Raw genomic sequence first — 22,999 nt, 5'->3', positions numbered from 1 at the left:
AGTAACTCTGCTACTAACACCCCCCCACCCACCCACCCCCCCCCACACACAGTTTTTTTTTAAATTGTTACTCGTTTAGTGACTGGCTGAATTATTTTTGTGGGATCTATTCCTGTCACTGTCCCACAAGTGTGACGCCTCCAATGCTGCTCGATAGAGGTTCAGCTTGGGTATGTTCATGGCCACTTTAGGTCAATGGTGATTATTTCTGGCAGAGCTCTCTTTGTTTGCTCTATTCCACCCAGCTGTGAAGCTTCACTAATAGCCAGTTGCTTTCTCTACTGGATTCATCAATGCCTAGCACACAAATTGCTTCACGGACTAATTGAATCAACTTTAGGATCCTTTGAAAAGGCATTTCTTTCAGCCAGTTTTTGAAGTTAGCTCTGGCTCATTCTGTTTTGTGCTCTCTTGAAAACAGCTGATCCACAGCTGACCTATATATGCAGTAAATGCATCTTCTTCTCCCAGATGCCTTTCACCATAACTTGTACCCTCACTCCAACTTCACTCTGTTGCCCAGGACATCAATCTTTCTGGAAGCCTTTGCAGCTTCCCATCATAGATATATGAGCAGGATACATATATACATATATATATATATACACACACATATATGTATATATATAATATGTATGTTCACATATATATTTACACACACACACACATACACACACACACACACACACACACACACACACACACACACACACACATACACACCTCCTGCTTATATTCTTGGCAAAATCTCCAAGCCACTGTTCTGGACCTGGGTGTGAGGATGTTGTATGACAGATATGAATGAACATCTTCTCACTCCAGAGAACCAATGACTTACCAAAGTAAGGATACTACCAAAGTTCAATGTGGTGAACCAACAAGTTTTGTTGGAGTTGCTTGCTGGAGCAGAAATGATGGAAAGACAGCTGCACCAACAAATGCCAGCATGAGTGACAGCTCACCACAGCTCATACACTGCATGACTTGCAGGCAGTTCAACAGGTCAGAGTGTGTCTTCTAGACAGCTCAGGTGGGCTGAGCCTTTTCCAGGTATGTTGGCTAGTCTCTGTCTCTTTGAGACAGCTTGACTGGTCCAGACTTTTTCTAGGACTTCACCTTCTCTGAGAGTACCTCTCAGCAGTTCTTACTGATTATATAACCTTGGTGAAGAAGGGGGGGGGGCGTCTAGTGAATCTGATCAGTTTCAGGGACTTCCTGAAGCTACTGTGTTGTGTACTTCCTGAGTTTACAAAGTTTCCCTGCAGGATGGACTGTTTCACTTCCCTTTAGAACTGTCTTGTGTCTTAACAGCTTTCCTCCAATATGAAATATTTTTGTCTCAGAGGAAACTGCTAGGCAGCTGAAGATAATGGCAAGTTTTACTCTGAGAAAGCTTTAGTGGTTGAGCACATGGCCTCATCTTCTTTAGAGGACAATTTAGATCACTATGTTTCCAGTCTTCCTTCTAATTACCTGTATGTGCTTTTAAAGCTGTACATTGTATACCCATTGAAAGGAGCATGGCAAACATGGCTCTGGCAGGTCTTGCCCTTCCTCCATTCCCCTTGCCTTGCTAAAAACAGATTGCATTTCTAAAGCTAGCTCTCATATTTATCTACTTCCTCCTCCTGAGGCTGACTACTAAGGTCCAGCTATCAAAGTATTGAAATCCAGCAATCAAAATCCTCCCTTTGGCCACCTTAATTAACACACCCAATCAAAATTAACCAACTCATCCTAACACAGAGTTTCTCCTTTCACCTTTCTACACTGCCATTCGCCTATGGGCCATGTCTGTCGCCCTCTCTATCCAGAGGCAATCCTTTGTCCGTCTGAGACAAATATCCCTTTCCCCTTCACCTCTTTTCCTTCTCCCTCATCCTCTGTCTCCTGTCTTTGTCTCTTATTTCCTGCCCTTTGTCCCTCTGGGACAAATAAATCTCCTTTGTGCTGAGGACTTGGTCTTTGGGTGTTTTGCATCGAATACTGGTCCCTTCAGCAGTGGTGAGAGGAATGAAGAGAGACAGTGGCTGCTGTAGGTGAGGATGGCCTGAGTCACCCTGGCCCAAACTCAATATGAAGTATAGAGTTCAGTGAGTATAGAGTTATACAAGTACAGACTTCAGTAAGTGTGAGGTATAGAGTTCAGTAGGTATAGAGTTATATAAGTACAGAATTCAGTAAGTGTGAAGTATAGAATTCAGTAAGAAGATGGAAACACACACTCACATGTAGAACTTATGGCACTGGAAGGCGAAACCAATGAGCACCTCCCACAGAGTCTGAGCAGTAGATTTGAACTGGCAGAGAAAAGAACCTGAAGAATGGAGGAAAAATGAAGGAAAGGAAAGAGACCTCAGAGAAACATAGGCTGCCATTAATCATGCCAACATACATTCAATAAAAGAAGCAGAGGGCACAGAACAAACAGCAGGACATGTATGTGAAGAGATAAAGAATGCAACCTGTCCAAATGTGATGAAAGTCTTCAGTGTGTGAATCCAGGCAGCTCACTGGACTGTAAGTGGGATAAACACAAGGATATCCAAGAGTGCACATATCATAGTAAAACTGCTGGAAACAAAGACTGTCCCAAAAGCAGCCAGAGAAAGAACTTACCCGGAAATCACAATAAGACTGACAGCAGACTCTTCAGCAAACAGTGGAAGCCAAAGATGGTAGGGTGAGGTATTTAAAGGGCTCAGAGGTAAACAAGATCAGCTGCCAGCCCCAACTCCTATATCCAACGAAGCTATCACTCAACTATCACTCAAAAATGCAGGGGAGGCAAAGTTGAGGACTTCCAGGAAGTTCATGTTATTATAAAATATTGGATAAATACATATTTCACTTTTATTTTCTTTTTAAAAAAGTAGTTGTAGAAGATAATGTATGTGGGATGTATTGCTGAGTCCTCTGCAGCATGCAGGAATACTCACAAACACCACAGTCACTAATCTCATAACAAGCAAATAGTGATAGGGATAGGGACTGGGATCCTGTGGATCACAGAGTTGCTGCTACACAAAACAACGTTTCTAACAAAACAGCCAGTGAATACGGTGAGAGGAGAGTTGAGTTTCATGGAGAAAATGATGCCAGATCAATCAAATGCAGAGAAACATTTGAGGAGAACCAGAAGTGAAGAGTAAACGTGGATACAACAGGACACTTCCTTCTTTCTGTCCTTAACCTCTATGTCTGTCTCTCAAGATACCGCAACAAAGTATCACAAAGTAGGGGACATAAAGTCAGAAGTCTCCCTCTTCTGGAAGCCGAAGTCTGAAAGCCAGGGGCTTTCATTCACCCTGGAGGTCTCTGAAGGACAGAGTGGTCCATGCTTCTCTCTTAGCTTTTGGGCCTTGGTAATCATTGACATGATTTTTTTCTATTACAATATAATTTTAATTACTTACATTTGAAAACTTAGATAACTCATAGGGTTATAAAAGTGCCCCCAAATTGGTTTAAAGCAAGGTAGAAAATTTGTACAGGCCAATACCTGTAGGAAGAATTTTTAAAAAAGCATTCTAAATGCTTACTCTTTGCCAATATTTTTAGGCCTATTTGATAGTTTAAGGTTTGTTTTCCTAAGTTTCTGGAGAATGAATAACTCCATGAACTTCCAGGACATGGGAAAGGAGAAAAGTAGTGATGGTGGAGCTAGGCAACTCACAGTGAACCCACGTACCCTACGCTGAGATGAGACAGGGGGCCCATAGCCTTTCTCGCTCTCATGTGCTGGTTAAGTATGCTGGCAGGCTGCTGCACACCCTTGTTCATGTTGAGGGGTGTGGTGCTGTCTCCCACAGTGCCTGTGGCCTCTTGATCCTGTGTAGATTTATCACTAGTTTTAGGGGCTGTCCTTCTCCATCTGTGGTATCCTTTCCTCGAGGGAAAGAAGGAAAAGAGGGACTTCCTCTCAAGTCAGGGGTGGAGTGGCTCATCTCCTTGGAGTGACGCTCCTTGTTCCCACTCAGGGTCCATGAGTTGTGACATCTGTAGACCATGGGCAACCCGGGTATCACTCCAGGCTGACAGCCAAGTCATCTGCTGTGTCTACCTGTCACAAGCTGGGCAGAGGGCCAGCCCCACCAGGCTACTCTGAATGTTGCCCACATTCCCCTGTTGCTCCTTTGTCCTTGAACCTGGAGCATCCCCACAAGCGTGCACACCCTCTGCCACCCTTCTTGGTGTGCGTGGGGACTGTCGTCGCCTTCCTTTGTCTCATTTCATCTGTTTTCAGTGGTTACTCAGAACCTATGGCCATCGGATAATAAGCTCTCCCCTCTCAGCTTTGCTACGGGGCTGCTCTGTAAAGGTAATTTTCTGTTATTACTAGGGAATAATCTTTCTGCGCCATTACCGGTGACGCTCTTTTATCATCGTGAGGTTTGGTGTGCCCTTTTCACACAACAGTAGCTGCTGTTCTTATTTGTTATGTTGATGGGATAATGGGAGGTGTTACTGAATGGGAAGGCGAGAAGGAAACAAATGGAAAGAGGTAATGAAAGCAGATGGAAGGAGATGGAGGGGGGGGGTATACTCGGCCTTCTCTCTTTATCCAATTTTTACATCATCTAATTTCAGCTACCTTTGCCATTTCAGACGCTGTGCTGCTCCTGATCATGCATTATATGCCTCGCTAATCAAATTGGGAAATTTATGGATTAGTAAAATAAGTCCTATGCTAATATTTAAATAATAATAATAATATAAGTAATATTATTACTGCTTGTTGGCTAACACAGCTGTCAGTTGGGCTCATCTTATTTGTTTAAAAACTACCCATCTCTTTCCTTTCCCTGTTCAGTCCTCTCAACCACGTCAGTGAAATTCCAGTTTGTTTGTTTTGTTTTTCAAGACAGGGTTTCTCTGTGTAGTTTTGGTGCCTGTCCTGGATCTTGCTCTGTAGACCAGGCTGGCCTCGAACTCACAGAGATCTGCCTGGCTCTGCCTCCTGAGTGCTGGGATTAAAGGCCTGTGCCACCACCCCCGGGCGGAATTCCAGTTGTTGTGCAACTGACTCGGCAAGACCCTCAGCTGAACATGGCCGCTCTAAAATGAATTCCCAGTCTGACCTCTTACTCCTTACGTAGCCACAGATGACTTTGAACTCTTGAGCCTCTCGTCTCTGCCTCCCAGGTGCTGGGATTGCCGGTGTGGGCCACCATACCCAGCTTAAAGGAAAACATTGAGAGGTTGGTTTCAGAGTGTGTATTCTATTCCCAGAATATAGAGGCTTCCTGTCACAAGCTACCAGTTCTCCATGGCTCATGTGTTGAGCCATGCACAAGTTCTTGCCTAATGGTGGTATTGTCCTTTATTTATCGCATCCTTCTTTCTGACAGGTGTGCTACTCTTGAAGACCCAGTTGTACCCACTTACCATCCACAAAGTGGGGAAGAAAACCATGCTATTTTACTGCCATCTTTGAATCTATAGCCTTATTATTTACTAAGGCACCCAAGGTCTTTTGGTGGCAGGGGGCATGGTTTATTTCTTCTTCTTTTTTAAATGTATTAATTATTTATTCTTCTGTCATATGGTACAGCCTGACTACAGTTTCTTCTCCTTCCTCTCCTCCCAGTCCCTCCCTCCCCTCTCCCCCAGATCCACGCCTCCTCTGTTTCCCTTCAGAAAAGAGCAGGAAGAGTAATAGGAGAGATGACTGAAATTGGGGGACATTTAGGGGGTAAAGTAGAAGCCTAGTGCCATGGGAATTCCCTGGAATCTATGAGGGTGACCCTAGCAAAGATTTCTAGTAATGGGAATCTTTGGTCAGTTTAGGAACTGACCATCTTCTGTAACCAGGCAAGGCTTCCAGTGAAGGGATTGGGACACTAACCCAGCCACAAGACCTTCTATGTACAATTTGTCCTGCCTGCAAGATGTGCTGGGGTAAAGGTGGCAAAGAACTTGTGGGAGTGCCCAACCTATGACTGGTCCAACTTGAGATCCATGCCAGGAGAGGAATCCCACCCTGACATTGCCCGGAGGGCCAGGACCCAGAGCTGGATAGTCCAGAGACCTAGGATAGAACTAAACATGACAGGCAAAAAAAAAAAAAAAAAAAAAAAAAAGAAAAAGAAAAAAAAGGCAATGAAATGATTCCTAATGATATTCTGCTATACTCACAGATAGGAGTCTAGCACAATTGTCATCAGAGAGGCTTCATCTAGCAACTAATGGAAGCAGATGCAGAGACTCACAGCCAAACATTAGGTGGAGGTTGGGCAATCCTTTGGAAGATGCGGAGGAAAGATTGTAAGAGCCAGACACCACATGAACACAGTCCACAGAATCAACTAAGCAGGGTTCATAGGGGCTCACAGAGACTGAGCCAGCAATTAGGGAGCCTGTATGGGTCTGACCTAGGTCTTCTGTGTATATGTTATGGTTGTATAGCTTGATGTTCCTGTGGGACTCCTAACAGTGGGAGCAGGAGCTGTCTCTGACTCCTTTGCCTGCTCTTGGGACTCTTTCCTCCCACGGCATTGCCTTGCACAAGATCTCAAGAGCATTTTTAGCTTATGACATTTCCTAAACACTGAAACTTAAGGAAATATCATTGGTTCTGTAGTACACCATCTCAAGCTAGCAGGCAGTGTTGCTGTGCCTACAGAAAAGCCACCGGAGCACACCAGAGAGAAGAGATTAGTCACTTGTCAAGACAGTGAAAGAACAGAGAAGCCATGTCCTGCTGTATGAGTCAGCTCCTGTTGCTATGACAACACACAGAGAAATGAGCATAAAGGAGTTAAAGGTTGTGTTTGAAGTCTAAGAGGGTTTCAGTCTATAGCTGATTGGTGTTTGGCTTTGGGGCTTACAATAAGACAAAAATATGGCAAAATATTTGGCTGTGATGTCAGGAAAGAGGAAGAGGAGACTGCAGGAGGAGGAAGAAGAGGAGGGATGTGCATGGAAAGGGAAGCGAAAAGAAGAGACAGAGTGGCAGAGAGACAAAGAAAGAAAGATTCGAAGGGGGATGGAGGAGAGATACACATAGACATAGCTCAATCTGTAAATGGATTGATCCATTGGTATGGTCTGAGCCTTCATAATCCAATTATCTCCCAAAGGCCCCATCTCTGAACACTGTTGCATTGGACCCTGATGTCTACCCATGAGCCTTTGGGGTCATTTAAGATCTACCCCTAATAGCCTTTAGACAATGCTGTAATCCATTGGTGGTGCTTCTTAATTTTGCAATTGTTTCTGTATCACTATTTTGTCAAGGAAACACACTGATGCCCAAACCAAGGGTGGAGGATTCCTTAAGCATCATCAGTGGATGAACAAGGAGCCCCGTCGGAGGACGATGGGAGTACCATTGTGATCACTTCCTCTACTGAGTGGCCTTTGGCAGACACTTTTTTAAAAATCAGGTGTGGAGTTCACAGGACTGAGAGCACATAAAAACACAACTCTGGAGATCACTCTGACCACCTAACACATGCACTGTGCGTGGAAGAGTGTCGCTGTCTGTGCGAAGTGACCACTAGTCACTCTCTGTGCTCAGAACTTGTTGCCGATGCTGATCTCGGCCTTTATTAGGGGCAAATAAAGTGATCTTGGCTGAGTGGTAATGAGGCTATAAGTCAAAGCCCCTTGGCCTCCTCTTACCTTTAGACTCCCCCAGTACATTTTCATCGCAAAGTAGCCCAGACCTCAGCTTCAGAGACCTCCTAGACTTTGGTTCCCATTCTCCAGAACCATCTGGTGATGAAGCAAGCAGGCAGACACACATAAAAAAAAGTAGACACAAAGTAGTCCTACTCACACCTACTCTACACACACACACACACACACACACACACACACACACACACACACACACATGGTCCTTTCTGCATCTAGCTAGGACTTTTTCTAAGTTTTCCTCATCATTCATTTTTCTTGTATTACTGTACCTACCAAGGTCCCTCCAGCTCATCACATACCTGTACAGCTCCCATGGGGATTTTCAAGTCACCTGTCATTAAGATTGTAAAAGCAGAATCAGGTGGCTCCTCTGTGTAGGTGACCAAAAGCTCAGGTGGTTCAGGCTGAGGGTTATTAGTAAATGCCATTCCAATAATAAGGGGAAGCAAGAAAATGGTCTCTACAGAGTGTACAGGGTTTAAAGGAGGAAAACACAAAGACAAAGGGTCCATACGTTTTATATCTCTTTGCTGTGAATGGAAGCTGCTGGCTTACTGATATCACAGACACATACAGATACGTACACACATGAAGCTTTTTAAAGGCATCTTGATTTTTCTGTTTACTGTGTTTCCCCCCCTCTCTGTAGAATAATTATCCACAACTTGAATAGAAAAATTGCTCACTAGTGCAAAATGCTTAATCATAGTCCTGGTTGGGCGGCTTTTGTTGACTCTGATGAATATGCAATTCCAGATGGGTACAGAGAGACCACTTTTCCTGACTCTCCTCCAAAATCCTGGGAAGATCCGTTCAGGCTGAGAAAGGCTGAGCACTGCATGCGGGAAGACTGTTTGCCGGGAGACCATCCTTCCCTAACAGAACAGATGCTGCGAGCCCACAGCTTGCCTCTGTTCCTTTCAGAGCAAGATACGGAGTGTTTGTGACTCAGCCCGGTTGTTTCTGGGCTGCTCCAGGAGGGCTGTGAAAACACAGTAAAATCGTATAAAGACCAATGATAGCCCGCCATCATCCCCGACAAAATCCTGCAGGTGCTGCCTGCCTTGTGCTGGGGATTACCTTGTGAGAAGGGAAGCTTTCTGCTGTTTGCTTTAGGAATTTGCGATCCGATAAACAGACGGATTTCCCACTCTCACAGCTCAGAGATTTTCAGCAATCACCGTAAACTTGGCTTTCTTTCTATTTCTACCTTCCCTTAAGCAAAGAAATTCTAACCCCACAGATCCCGGGCCTAATCTCAAATAGCGGTGTTTTCTAACTGTCATCCTTAGAGCTTTCAACAAGATCTTAGTGATTTTCCCCCAAAGAGAGTGAATTTACAGAGGGAGCCAGGGTTTAATAGGAGCCAGATAAGGAAGAGCAGCGCCCCCTGGAGGAAAATGGGGGCATGCAGCTGGCTGAGAAACTGACCATTCACAGGTTGTAAGCTTGAGGAAGAACTCCGTTAACAAAATACCCCGAGGAGTAAGAAAATGGAATCTAATATAATATACAGATTTGAAGTCCTCAACCACTTTTATCTAAAACTGTATGAGTGTCCATATTTGGCTTGGTTCTTTATATGACCAGTGAGAACCAGCGGGGACACTGGAATTGTGAAACACTATGTAATTAAAACGAATCACAGCGGGTTATGTAGGCTTTATGGGAAGAAAAGAAGGGGTGTCACTCTCTCGTCACATAGAGCAGTTGTCTCTGGGTCTTCCTGGCCCTTCTGTGAAACGGTCTCTGGCCTAATTGCTTACAACCTTGGAGTACCTACCAAATAACTGAAAACTAGAAAATGTGTCACTGAAATTTTTAATGATACTCATATTTTAAGTTTTCAAGGTATGGTAATCACTTACTTTATTTTCATTAGTTTTTTCTTTAATTTTTTTATGTGTATGAGTATTTTTCCTGCAGTGTGTGTGCAGTGGGAGGCTGAAAGAGGGTGTCAGACTCACTGGGACTGGAGTTACAGCAGATGGTTGTGAGCTGCCATGTGGGTGCTGGGAATCAAACCTGGGTCCTTTGCAGGAGCAGCCAGTGCTCTTTAATTGCTGAACCATCTCTCCAGCCCTTATTTTTATTATTATTTTTAAAAGCACACAAAGTAACAGGCTTCACTGTAGCATGAGAATTTTTATACCAGTTCCCAGAGAATTTATTCATGTAATTTGCCTATATCCAACTCTTTTTTAATCCTCTGTGTAATATTGATGTTGCTTCTAGTTTTGTACATTAGTAATTTCCTCAAAGTCATAATATTGATTTTTTTCTTTCCATCCAAAAATATCTAGAGCTGGAGTACAGTGAGTGGTAAAATGCTTGGCTAGCATGTGGTAGCCCTGGGCTCAATCTCCAGCACCACATACATAGAATAAAAGTCTATGATTCAGCAGCTAGCATAATATGATAACCTATTATCCATACAAAGATTTGTACCTGTAATCACAACCACGTTAGCCACTGGAATAAAGCCCAACACTGGAAACACCTGAAATATTTATCAAGGACTGAATGGATAAGCAAAATGAAATACCCAACTATCTTTAGATGCACAACACGAGTGACCCTAAGGGACTATGAATATGAAGGGAAAGAATCCATTCTCAGAATTTATAACCCTAGGTACATGAAATTTCTGGAAGAGACAAGATTCCACACACTGAAAGGTATGTGATTTTTTGGGGGAGGGTGCTGATGTTTATGGGAATCAGACAGGATTCTGCCTAGAGGAGAGGAGGGAATAACAGAGGGTAACAGATGGTACACATCTCTGGAGAAAGCAGGAAAATCCCAGGTGGCAGAAAACCCTAGAGACAGGAAAGATAGATAATGTTGGTAACCCACTTCCCATCTGTACCCCAGGTCTGGACGCTGAGGGTGAACCTTCAGAACCTGCTGGAGCTCTGAGAAAGGCAAGACCCAGATGACACGTGCCTGGGCAACAAGAAGCCAGAGGTCCATCCGCAGAGCTAGCTCCATAGAAAAGGAGAATGCTAGGTTTATGATGACTTTGTCTCAGTCAGTTGAAGCATTTATCTAATTATTCTTTGTCAATAAAACCTTGGGAGTCAGATATCTTGGTAAGAACCTGATTGATCAGAGAAGTGGCAGGGAAGCCACCCATGACCTTCTCCTCGCTCTCTCTTGTTCCTTGATCCAAAAGGGTCAAGATCCTCTCTAAGCCCTGCCCTACTACTTCCTGAGTCTCTCTATCTGTCCTCAGTCCTCTGAAACTGCCTACAGTTAATTTTGATCAGCTAGTAGCTAGCTCCACCCTCTGATTTAAAGCAAAATTTATTGGCAGTCTTGGGAGCATCAGAATGTGATCAAAATACCACATAACAGTCAGTGTCCCATTGCTATGAAGAGACACCAGGACCACGGCAACTCTTATAAAGGAAAGCATTTAACTGGGGCTGGCTTACAGTTTCAGAGGTTTGGTCTATGGTCATGGTGGACAGACATGGTGCTGGAGAAGGAGCTGAGAGTTCTACACCTAGATCCACAGGCAGCAGGAAGAGAGAGCTACAGGGCCTGGCTTGAGCATTTGAAACCCCAAGGCCGACCCCCAGTGACACACTTCCTCCAACAAGGCCACACCTACTCCAACAAGGCCATACCTCCTAATCCCTCTCAAGTAGCTCTACTTACCAATAACCAAACATTTAAATACATGAGCCTATGGGGGTCATCCTTACTCAAACCACTATAGAACATTGTTGAAATGTCCAAATTTCAGCAAATTATAGTCTGTTATTGTCTGTGAATATAGAAATCCATGTGGGTTCTTGAGCTGTGTGAACTGACTCCTGTATTGATATGAAGCTGTTCTGAGTCAGGCACTGCAAATCTGTTTATCCTGTGTAAACCAAGGAGGAACGCGGAAGGGATACTCTCCTCAGGCAACTAGATATTCAGTAAGAATTCTGCAATGCCTATGGGTGTCTCACTCAGGCACTAAGAACTGCATCTTGCTCATGTGTACAGACAAATGTCATTACCAGGACAGTGTTTGTGGTGGTTTATGGACTATGGGGACTTTTAAGGTTGGACTGAATGCATTTCTGCATTATGATATGGCTACAAGTCTATGGAGGCCAGCGAATAGAATGTGGTGGTTTGAAATGGGCCCCCATAGGCTCCTAGGGAGTGGCACTATTAGGAGTTGTGGCCTTATTGGAGTAGGTGTGACATTGTTGGAGGAAGTGTGTCACTAGGAGGTGGGCTTTGAGATCTCAGATGCTCAAGCCAGGCCAGTGGCTCACAGTCTCTTCCTGCAGATCCAGAGGTAGAACTCTCAGCTCCTTCTCCAGCACCATGTCGGCCTGCATGCCATCATGCTTCTCAGCATGATGATAATGGACTAACTCTCTGAAATATAAACCAGTCCCGATTAAATGTTTTCCTGTATAAGGGTTGGTGTGATGACGGTGTCTCTTCACAGCAGTAGAAACCCCAAGACAGTGTTGGCATGAGTAGCCACATTTCTTTCCTTCTGCCTTGCTTAATTAAGTTTCCACATGGAGGAGTATAGACTTCTTCCTTCTTTTAAGCAGTTAGAGGAACTCATCCGGGTCTCAGTTTTAATTCCAGCCAGGATTGGCTGGAGAGGAGATTCCTATGCCCTAATTTCCAAAGCAGTGTGATGTGAGGTTAAGCTGCCCAGTGCTCGTATGTCAGCTTTTTAGAACATGTACGAAGATCCCAAAGTGTATATTAAACTCATTAGTGTAAGAAACTGCAGGAAGTGTAGACTGTCTTTTCTCTCTGGTGTTTTTTGAAGGAAAAGAGTAACAAGTGAAAAGAAGAGAATCCACATTAGAAAGTAGCAACTATCGGGCCAGTGAGGGGGCTCGGCCAGTGAGGGGGCTTGTTACCAAACCCGATTACCCGAGTTCCGTCCCTGGAAGCCACACAATGGGAGGTGAGACCCTGCTCCTCTGATCACCATGTGCCCGTGTGTGCACACAGGCACCCACACTGTGGTGGTTTGGATGGGAAACGTCCCCCACAGGTGCCTGTATTTGAACCCTTGGTCCCAGCTGATGTGTTGTTTGGGAGGCTATGGAACTTTTAGGAGGTGCAAACTTGCTGAGAAGTAAGTCATTGGGGGTGGGCTTTGGGGTTTATAGTCTCCTATTATCTCCTTTTACTTCAGTGTTCAGTCCAGATGTGACCTGTGAGCTTTCTGCCCCTGCTTTACCTTCTTTCCCATGATGGACTCTCTCGGGAACTGTAAGCTAAAGTAAACTCTTTCTTCCTGAACTTGCTCTTGGTTGTGGTGTTTTTGTCACAGCAACAGAAAAGTGACTAATACACACTAAGTGGATGAAAAAAAATTTTCTTTTAGGGGCTGGAGATGTCATTTTACACAACATCCCCATTCTCAACTGAAAAGATAAAGAAGATAGAAAACAGAAGGGTTGTTTTGAATTGGGGAGATGCAGTGGAGGTAGACGGGGCTTCAGTTCATGGCTCACGTTCCAGCTGAATGCTGGAAGCAAGCGAGAGAGGAGGGAAGTCCAATGTGTTACAGCCATGCCAATATAAAGGGAGTGCCAAGGGAGTCAAGGAGGCTCCCCGTAGAAAACACCAGACTGTGTATGACCCTACCCGGTCATCTCACTGTTTCCAGATTGTCAGAGTTGGAAGCTGCAGTGATAAATGCATTTATCACTTTTTCCTGACTAGGTATACAGACAACTCCCAACTTAGGATACTTTGGCTTTTTTTGCTTTCTGATGGTGTGAAACCAATATGCATTCAGTGGAAATTGTATTTTGAAATGTAGTCCTTTCCCCCAGACTAGCAATCCACAATGCTGAGCAGCAACAGTGAGCTGCCAGCTAGCCAATCACAAGAGCAAACAACTGATGCCCCGCGGTGTGCTGTGTTGCTAAGCAACCGTGCCCATGGGTTAAGGTGCTCGATGCATCTTTGACTCAGACTTCATTGGGAAGTAACCACTGCAAACTGAGGACCATCTGTGTGATAAAATGCAAGCACAGAGAAGTGAGTTCGAGGCTTAGTTATTAAGCAAAAGGGTACCAGAATATGAAGGCTCTGAACATTCTCAGTCTGTCAGGATGGCAAAGAATGGGAGACTCAAAGGAGACAGAAGCTAATGGTGTGGCTCCTCAACCATGACAAACGAGTGTGGGTGTAAACCATGATCCTAAAATTCCTCATCCCTATAGAAGCTGTGATGGCCATTCCTGGTTGTCACCTTGACTACATCTGGAATGAACTAAACCCCAAGCAGCTGGATACACCAGTGAAGGATTTTTTTTTTTTTTTTTTTTTGGTTTTTCGAGACAGGGTTTCTCTGTGTAGCTTTGCGCCTTTCCTGGAACTCGATTTGGAGACCAGGCTGGCCTCGAACTCACAGAGATCCGCCTGGCTCTGCCTCCCGAGTGCTGGGATTAAAGGCGTGCGCCACCACCGCCCGGCTTTTTTTTTTTATTTAAATCATCTGAAGTAGGAAGACTTACTTTTAATTCGGGTCTTTTGAGGTGGGAAGATCCATCTTCAATCTGGGCCACACCTGCTGCTGTCAGCCTATATAAAGGGCATGGAAGAAGAAAGCTTTTGCCCTTTGCCTCCTTGCTCTTTCTGGCAAGTCCATTCCTTGGATGGCATTAGAGCCTGCTTCTTCAGGACTCTGTTATATCCTGAAGATCATCTGAGACATCCAGCCTCGCGTACTGAACAACTTCTGGGGCCTTGCATTGGTAAGGCAACCATTGCTGGACTAGCTAGACCACAGCTTGCAAGCCATCCTAGGAAATGCCATCTATATATTTATTCACTCTATCAGTTCTGTTCCTGTAGAGAACTCTAATACAGAGGCCAGGAAGAGAGGCTAGAGTATTCCAGCAGAATGCTGCCTGCTGGCCCCAAAGGAAAAAGAGAAAATCCGGCAGAAGGGAAGAAGGCAGGCTGCAAACACCCAGCATGCATTGGGACAAACAGCGTTCCACAGGCTCTTTTGGAGATCGGAGCTGCTTCTCTTTCTACAGCCTCAAGGGAACCAGGTGAGGCTGCCAACACCAGAGGGCAGGACCAGGGTCTAGCAGAGAGTCTGGGCACCTTCCAGAGCTTTAAGCGGAAGGGATGGTAGGTCCACTGCAGAGCTGTGAGGGCGGGTCTACTACCCAATGGGTCTAGAAGGTGGATGTGCTGCCTCCTTCCTGCCAAGGATGGCTTCTGAGCCATGAGACCCAGTGTCTGTTCAGGTGAGCTGATGAAAAGGCTGAGGGCAGGCAGGCTTGGCATTAGTGTGGGCAACCGCAGCCCCAACTGTAATGAATCTGTCAGTGGTTCAAGAGACATGAGGAGAGGGATTGCCTCCTTGAATGAAGAGGAAGAGGAACGTGATTTTGAAGACAAGAGGGGCCTTCCAAGCCTTGGGAGAAGGGTAGTGGGCTAAGCCTCTCTGGGGAGGCTGGTTGTCTGGGATCAGGTGTGTGGAGGTGGGCCTGTTCCAGAAGTACTGTGGTAGAAGTATTTACTTGTTTGGCAAAGTATGTTAGGAAAATAACCAGAAGGCCAGAACGGAGGGAAAGAGAAAAAACCAAAGCAACCCGGTCAGCCACAGGAGAGAAAATGCCGCTTTAATCAAGACTAACTTGAAGGCCTTAACTCCACACACGCTACTAACACCGTTGCCTGTCAAGAGCAGGAAAGAGGTCATGGACCAGCAGTTCAGGTCTGAAGTGGTTTTATGAAAGCTTTGCCAAACCTTCATTAAAAATAACCCAATGTCACGTTCTTGGCATGTCGGTCGGCCAGGAAAGGCCGAGCCTCTTTCCAGTCTACAGCCCCATCCCTGGTCTCAGGCTGAAGCCCTCAGGAACTACTGTGGCCCTGCAGCCCCCTCTCCACTGGTCAGATTTGGCACATATTTTAAATTTTATTTTACTTTCACATTTACATGTTCAGGAAGGCTTTTTGAGACTAAAGGAGGACTGTGGCCTTTAGGAAAAGCTAGCACAATTTCACCCGACCCATGGGCAGATGTGTGTGCGCCAGGGACTCCCTCAGGGAGACCATTCTGTCATCTTTAGCAGCACGTTGCTGCTCATTGGCAGCCAACATGGCTGCTGGGGCTTTTTTCTTGCCGGGGCTGGCCTCAATGCCTGGATGACATGTCCCGAGATTTTATTGCTGATGAATCTGGTTAGCCGACTCGTGGTCTTTCAGTCCAGAATGGTGGCACTATTAGAACCAGGGCTGGAGGATCCTGTCTGTCGACATGTGTGGACATGGCAGTGTGTAAACAGCACTGGATTCTGCAATGCGGGCATGACGTGCCTGCCTGTTGTCAGCAGGGGCTTGTATCCTTTCAGGACAGCAAGGTTCACGGAGGGGACAGGTGGAAAAGCCCCCACTGCTCACTCCAAGGGCAGTCCAAGATAAAAGCAGGAGCCAAGACAAAGGCACCCAATTCCAACAGCAGCCTGAGTTCCCAGGACCGTCCAGTTCTTTCTTCCCTGTGCCAAGTTCCAAGTCCCCAAAGATGTCCCTACATACCCCCCTCATTTGCCAGAAGGGTATCTCTTCTGCAGAATGAAACAGATGTTTATAGGGTCAGAGGACCTGAAAAAAAAAAGGGCTAGCCTGGAACTTGAAAGGACAGACTGCTCAAATGGTTCTGTGACTATCACCACCAAATGTCACTGGGCCTCACGCTCGAGGAACATATACGATCTGCGTCCGTGGCTATAGTTGTGCCGAGATGGAAGAAAGGGGCATCATTCTGACTTAGATTTGAGTCTGCATGGGCCCCAGTAACTTTTGTAACCATTTAGCATCTCCGTCTCTCTTGAAAGTGCTGGGTCTGTACAATCCACAGGTCACGGGCGACACCACCCAGCCACTGGTTAGCTGCTAGGGCCGATGGCAATGTGACATTGAAGGGAACAGCAGCTCCTAACACTGTCTCCTTGGGGTCTGCCCACCGGTCTGCAAACAGTCTTTCTTAACCTCTCATGGGAGTGATGGCGAGTGACCTAATGATACAGGTTCGGGCTGGGGCACAGGGTGGGGGTGGGGGTGGGGCTCAGAGCGTCTGACATCCAAGCTCAGATAATCAGAGCCCAACACCATCTGTTCACAGAACTGGGGATGATGGAGAAAGTCTCATATCTGTGCTCAGACCTCCACCTCGTCAGCCCCTCCCTGATCTAGCAAGAATTCAAGGGCCCTGTGCATTAATTTAGCAAAAAATCTGGTTTCTGATACCCAAAGAGCTTGAAGTCCCCTTCAAAACGCGCATACAGGCGCCGGATGTCTCGTTTGCTGATGCCCAGGAAGTAGTGTTCCACTTTAGTTCTATTGTACGAGGTGATGCCTGGAGGGATGGTGGGGTACGACACCAGGTGGTCTATGCCAGCTTCCTTCAGGATGTACGGGGCATCCTCCTCCAGGGTTTCATGGTGTCCGATCACACTGTACTTGATCTCACAGGGTGCACAGAGTTCTACGTAGGTCACCCAGTGGATGATATGGTCCCCAAACTGAAGGTCTAACCATCTGCGGTTTGGGTCACCCAGGTAGCGCACAAAATCTTCAAACTGGATCCCCCGGGTCTCTGTTCGGTCCTTCCGGTACTTCCTGATAATGCCAGGGGCGATCTCATGCCTGTACCAAGGCTCAAAGCGCGGATTGTGCACGAACTTATCCTTAAAGGCCGAAATCAGTCTTTCGAAGGGATCTCTCACAATGAAGAACTTGAAGTATGTTTTCAATCTGAGGAAAGACAAATAAGAGACGAAACTGATGCTCTGGGAGGGTGGAGAGGGCAGGAGCAGGATAACACCAGGCTGGGCCCTGTGGAAGGTATGTCCCATACACGGTGCACACTGTGTACTGTGCACTCAAAACTGCGATCAACCCATTCTACAGATGAGGAAACAGAGACCTAAAAAACCCAAACTGGGCTAGAGAGATGGTCCAGTGGTTAAGAGCATTGGCAGCTCTTCCAGGGGTTCTGAGTTCAATTCCCAGCAACCATATGGTGCTTACAGCCATCTATAATGGGATCTGATGCCCTCTTTTGGCATGCAGGTGTATATGCAGATAGAGTACCATAGACATAAAAGAAGTAAATCTTAAAAAATTAATGTGTAGCCGGGCGGTGGTGGTGCACGCCTTTAATACCAGCACTCGGGAGGCAGAGGCAGGTGGATCTCTGTAAGTTCGAGGCCAGCCTGGTCTACAAAGTGAGTTCCAGGAAAGGCACAAAACTACACATAGAAACCCTGTCTCGGGCTGGAGAGATGGCTCAGAGGTTAAGAGCACTGGCTGCTCTTTCTGAGAACCCGAGTTCAATTCCCAGCAACCACATGGTGGCTCACAACCATCTATAATGAGATCTAGTGCCCTCTTCTGGCGAGTGTATACATAATAAATAAATAAATAAATAAATATAAAAAAAAAAAAAAAAAAAAGAAAGAAAGAAAGAAAGAAAGAAAGAAAGAAAGAAAGAAAGAAAGAAAGAAGCCGGGCGGTGGTGGCGCACGCCTTTAATCCCAGCACTCGGGAGGCAGAGGCCGGCGGATCTCTGTGAGTTCGAGGCCAGCCTGGGCTACCAAGTGAGTCCCAGGAAAGGCGCAAAGCTACACAGAGAAACCCTGTCTCGAAAAACCAAAAAAAAAAAAAAAGAAAGAAAGAAAGAAAGAAAGAAAGAAAGAAAGGAAACCCAAACTGCTCAAAGCTCTTGCATTCATCCTCTGGGACTGATGAGAAACTGTTTAATCAAGGGTTTCTTTTATTTTCCTAATTCAAAACTTCAAAAACTTTTGCAAGTTTTGTTCCGGAGCAGGAAATCACAAGGACTAGATCTGTGAGTTGGTATTAACTGAGGCCAGAGACTTATTTTATGGGCATAGCTTTAAAGAGGGCACCCCAAGCTGCCGGGGGGAATCAAACTAAGAGGAAAGACTAGGAAGAAGGACTCAGAAGCCAGGCTGTACACTTCCAATAGGGAAGGCACCCGGGCGAGCTGCCCCCGGGGGGCTGCAGCAGAGCAGGGCATGGGCTTGAAGCGCTTGCGATGGTGCGGACAGCGACAAGAAGGACAGTTGATGACCCTGTATCTGTGGCCATCCTATGCTCACAGTGCGCTTACCTGAAAGCCAGAAACTGCTGTCCACGATCTGCCTATCTTAACTCATGGGACCTCACAAAGCCCCGTGAAGAAGCGCTTAGAGCCCAGGAGGACAGTCCACACCCAGGACGGACGTCTGACCAAAGTTTGTAGGGTGGTGAAGACTGAGTCACCCAAGGCCAGTAGCAATAACAAGGGGCTGCAAAGCCAGGGAGGGCCCAGCCCAGGCTCCACCTGGCCCTGAGGGGCGGCTCTTGCATTTTGACCCCTTCAGTGCGGCTCTCTGAAGCCACTTCACAGCGACAATGGGAGCGCTTTCTCACTCATTAGCTGTTGACTCCACTGCTGCCACAGTCACGGAGGCTCGTCTCCTGCACCCCCCGGGATGGGACCTGCTCACACGACCGCCCCAGTGGGAAGCACGTGCAGAAGTGGGCACGGTGCCTTGGCAAAGCGCTCAGCACTTTCTTTAATTACAATTATAATCCATTAGGAGGAATGATCCTCTTTGGTAAGGAATCCATAAAACTTAACAAAACACAAAAGTGCCGTCCACTTCTGGCAATAAGCTGATGCCCACCTTAATGGCCTCTGTGACAAGGTTGGGAAAGGTATTCTGGAATTCTCAGGAGGGCTGCTGAGTTGTAGGGAGCTGAGGACACACTGAGGACACGGTTGGCCACTGCATGCCAACCCCAAACGGTTGACCTCACAGTCTTTGGAGCCGAGTGGCTCACGCTGCAAGGACAAACCGAGCCTGGGTGGGGCTTTGCTGGAAGAGTTTTTGCCCTCCCTCTTCCCTCTGAAGAAGCTGCCCTTACCGCTTCTGAATTCCCGTTTTGCTGAAGGAGGAGAGGCGCGGAAGGCCATTTTTCTCGTGGTCGTGGACCACGTTTTCGGGGATCTCTTCAATGGAAGAAAATGCTCCTGGTGGAAACAAGAGGAGGAAGTACATGAACTGCATGATCTTTAGAGGAGTGCATGTAAGGATTATGTCCTTGATTACGTCACTAGCCTGTGACAGCATTCCAGCCTACAAAGCAGGCGGGCCCTCTGTGCCCTCTCTTTTTCCATACTCTCTCATTCCATATTCTCTCTTCCCTCTGTGTGGCCTCTTTTTTTCTCTCTCTCTCCCTCTTTCTCTCCCAATAAAACCCTAGAAAGGTAACCATGGCTCGTGACTCTTCCGTCACCGATACATCTAGCACTCTCCTCTGTCGGCATGGCCTCCGTGGGCGTCGGCCAGCACCATGAGCACCTGAGATGACAGGAGATGCTGGAGGGGCATGACACGGAGCGCAGTATCCACCTATGCCCACAGGACTGCTGAGTCCTCGTCTCCATGGCGGACTGTGCTCCTGCAGCACAACACTACTAAACCAATGGTGTTTCTCATAGAACGCCATGGTAGCCCACACGGCAAATGGCAAAGACATTTGGTGATGAGAAACCCTGCCTAAAGTTCGGGGATCAAAGGCAAGGAGGACATAACTGAAGACGCAGTGGGACCGGGTGTTTGTAGGGGGTCTGGGGACTGGACAGACTTTTCTTTTCCCAGTGTAGACAAATGGAGAGAAATGATTGATGGGACCCTGAGGGCTTAACCAGCTTCTGTGAACTCTAAGGCCGTGTGCTGACTCTGTGCTGTGAAGCCTTGTGTCTCTGAGAGGAGGAAACTCTCCTGGGTCACTTGTGCAAGAGGCACAGTGCTGTGGGATGGTCTGTATGTCATGTATGTTGCTGATTGGTCAATAAATAAATCACTGATTGACCAGTGGTCAGGCAGGAAGTGTAGGCGGGACAAGGAGGAGAATAAAGTTGGGAAGTGGAAGGCTGAGTCAGAGACACTGCCAGCCGCCATGATGACAAACAGCATATGAAGATGCCAGTAAGCCACGAGCCATGTGGCAAGGTATAGATTAATGGAAATGGATTAATTTAAGCTGTAAGAACAGTTAGCAAGAAGCCTGCCATGGCCATACAGTTTGTAACCAACATAAGTCTCTGTGTTTACTTGGTTGGGTCTGAGCGGCTGTGGGACTGGCGGGTGAGAGAGATTTGTCCTGACTGTGGGCCAGGCAGGAAAACTCTAGCTACAGCACATCCTTGACTCACATATTCATTTCTCCTCCAACTACTTATGCCCTAGCCCAGAGGACTGAAATATGCCCAGGTTGGCACATTTGACCAAGATGAGGGGTGTCAGGTCCAAAGGCAATTCCATTTCCCCAAATTCTGGCAGTTAGACAGAAGCCAGCATTCCTCAGGAACTTGTGGAGCGCTTCCCCCATACTACCCTGATTACTGACAGAGGGACAAATGGCTGTCTATGGTGCCTACTAGCGTACCAAAGAACATGCTGGCCTTCAGGCTCCTTTAGTGTCACAAGTGCCTGTTACACATTTCAGAGTCCATGCTGGCATCCTGGCTCTTCTCACCTTTTCCCCTGACTTAAGCTTCTCCAGCTCATGGACTTCCCTCCTCACAGCTACTCATTCTCCTTATAACCCTGCTATTTCAGCCATGCTCTCGCTCTTTCTGTCTCCCTCTCTCTGTCTCTCCGTCCTCGCCACCTCTGCTCTGCCCCTGCCTCTCTTATGACCAGGGTCAGTCTGCCACTTTCTGCTCTGGACTCCTCCAGATGCGTCTGGCTGTTTTCTCTCTCCTACCTACAATAAAACCTCCCCCTTAACCACATTATGGAACAGTCAGGACATCAGTTTATACAAGAGGACGATGGAGGACCCAGGGCTTTGGATGTGGGCCTGGGCCCACTCACTGTCCAGGCACACTGGGGATCAGCTGAGGATGCTCACTAGGACTTCCCAGCTTTATATGACCTGGCAAGCCCATGCCTATGCTTTTTAATTTTATTTGTTTTTTTCTTTTCTTTTTTTAGGAAATAAGATCATATGAGTATACACTGCTTTAGAAATAAACAAGCTAACTTTCTCCACTAAACAAAGTAATGAGTTAGATAATAAAAGCCTTCTTAAAATAAGTTTAATTGCTTATTCTCGCTAAACATTTGATGGGTGTTGATGTCAAGGGGGTTGTTTTCTTAAATAACTTGTAATGATACATAAAAACATAGCATGTGACTCTGAGAAACAGTCTGTTGTGATCTTGTGAGGTGTTTTGACGCACACATTCACGTAGCTTACTTCCATCTCATTCCACTGTTGTGAGTCGGGATGCTTCCCTCTGCCCCGGCCCATCTGGGAGCCTTTTCGGTGTACTTTGTTTCCAACTTGATTTGTATGGAGCCTCAAGCTCCCACTCAAAAATCCAGCACACTGGCGCATTACTTCAGGAGCACACTCACTTCAACTGTGTATCCAGAGGATGAGGCCTTGTCCTTTCTGTCTGCCAGCTGACCTGGACAAAGGGCAAATGGCGGCCAGCGCTGGCCAGTGTTGCCAGGAGTGGGCTTGGGACCTGTGGGCATGATGCTGAACCACAAGAATCGGTCCCAAGGTACCTAGGGTGTGATTTCTGACCAGACGTGCCCCTGCTTGGAACTCAGTCAGGTGGAGCTGAATTTTAACGGACAGAGCCTATCATTATTTTAGGTCAGTTTAGACTAATTGGGATTTAAATAAACCTGGTGTCTAAACAGAGTGGTGAATAATCAAATCCACAGTGTATGAGCTCATTTTTCTGTGATTTAATTTGTTCCCCAGTGAACATCAGATTTTCGGAAGCAAGCTAACATGATTCTTTGAGTCCACAGCAGACAAGGTGCAGCAGTTTCTGTCTACACAGCCAGGCACAGCAGACTTGGTCTACAAGTGAAGCTGCCTGAGGCCCGGGAGGCCGGAGTCTCCTCCCAGGCTCTGGCTGTGGGCCCTGTGACTACAGAATGCCTCAGGGAGTGTGGTGGCCGGGAATGAGAAGAAGGGCTGATGGGGGTAGATGATCTGAGTGAAGATGATAAGTTATATCTGCAAAAACTCTGGAAATCCTGCCTTTGGCTCTGTGATCAAAGCGTCTCAGGTGGCGCCACCAGTGGCTGGCTGGGATTGGAGCTCAGCAGCAGAACGCTTGCCTAGCACACACACAGCCCTGGGTTCCATGGCCAACAGTGTAAAACCAAAACAGTTAACCCCGCCAACTTTTAAAGAGAGCCTTCAGGAAGACTGTGGGTCTTTTCGGAAGAAACCATCGCCTCCTTGGATGCCACCGTCACCCATCACAGGTGGACGTCCCCCCAACACCGTCCCCCATCACAGG

General features: G+C 46.6%; 1 protein-coding gene across 2 annotated transcripts in view; it reads right to left on the bottom strand.

The window, feature by feature from the left end:
* Positions 1–15,248: 15,248 nt before the first annotated feature.
* Positions 15,249–22,999, bottom strand: part of Chst10 (carbohydrate sulfotransferase 10) — a 29,711-nt gene continuing 21,960 nt past the window's right edge. For both annotated transcript variants that reach the window (XM_052745088.1, XM_052745089.1), the window contains 2 exons: positions 19,588–19,693; positions 15,249–17,406 (listed from right to left, as the gene is read on the bottom strand). In XM_052745088.1, coding sequence (XP_052601048.1) covers positions 16,869–17,406; positions 19,588–19,693 — 644 coding nt within the window. In that variant the 3' untranslated portion in view covers positions 15,249–16,868. The remainder of the gene's footprint in view (positions 17,407–19,587; positions 19,694–22,999) is intronic.

This window comes from Peromyscus californicus, unplaced genomic scaffold (genome assembly GCF_007827085.1).
Source record: "Peromyscus californicus insignis strain IS unplaced genomic scaffold, ASM782708v3 Scaffold_19__1_contigs__length_69161282, whole genome shotgun sequence".
In the NCBI taxonomy this organism is placed as follows: domain Eukaryota; kingdom Metazoa; phylum Chordata; class Mammalia; order Rodentia; family Cricetidae; genus Peromyscus; species Peromyscus californicus.
The sequence above is the reverse complement of the archived record's forward strand: the minus strand, read 5'-3'. Positions and strand labels throughout refer to the sequence as shown.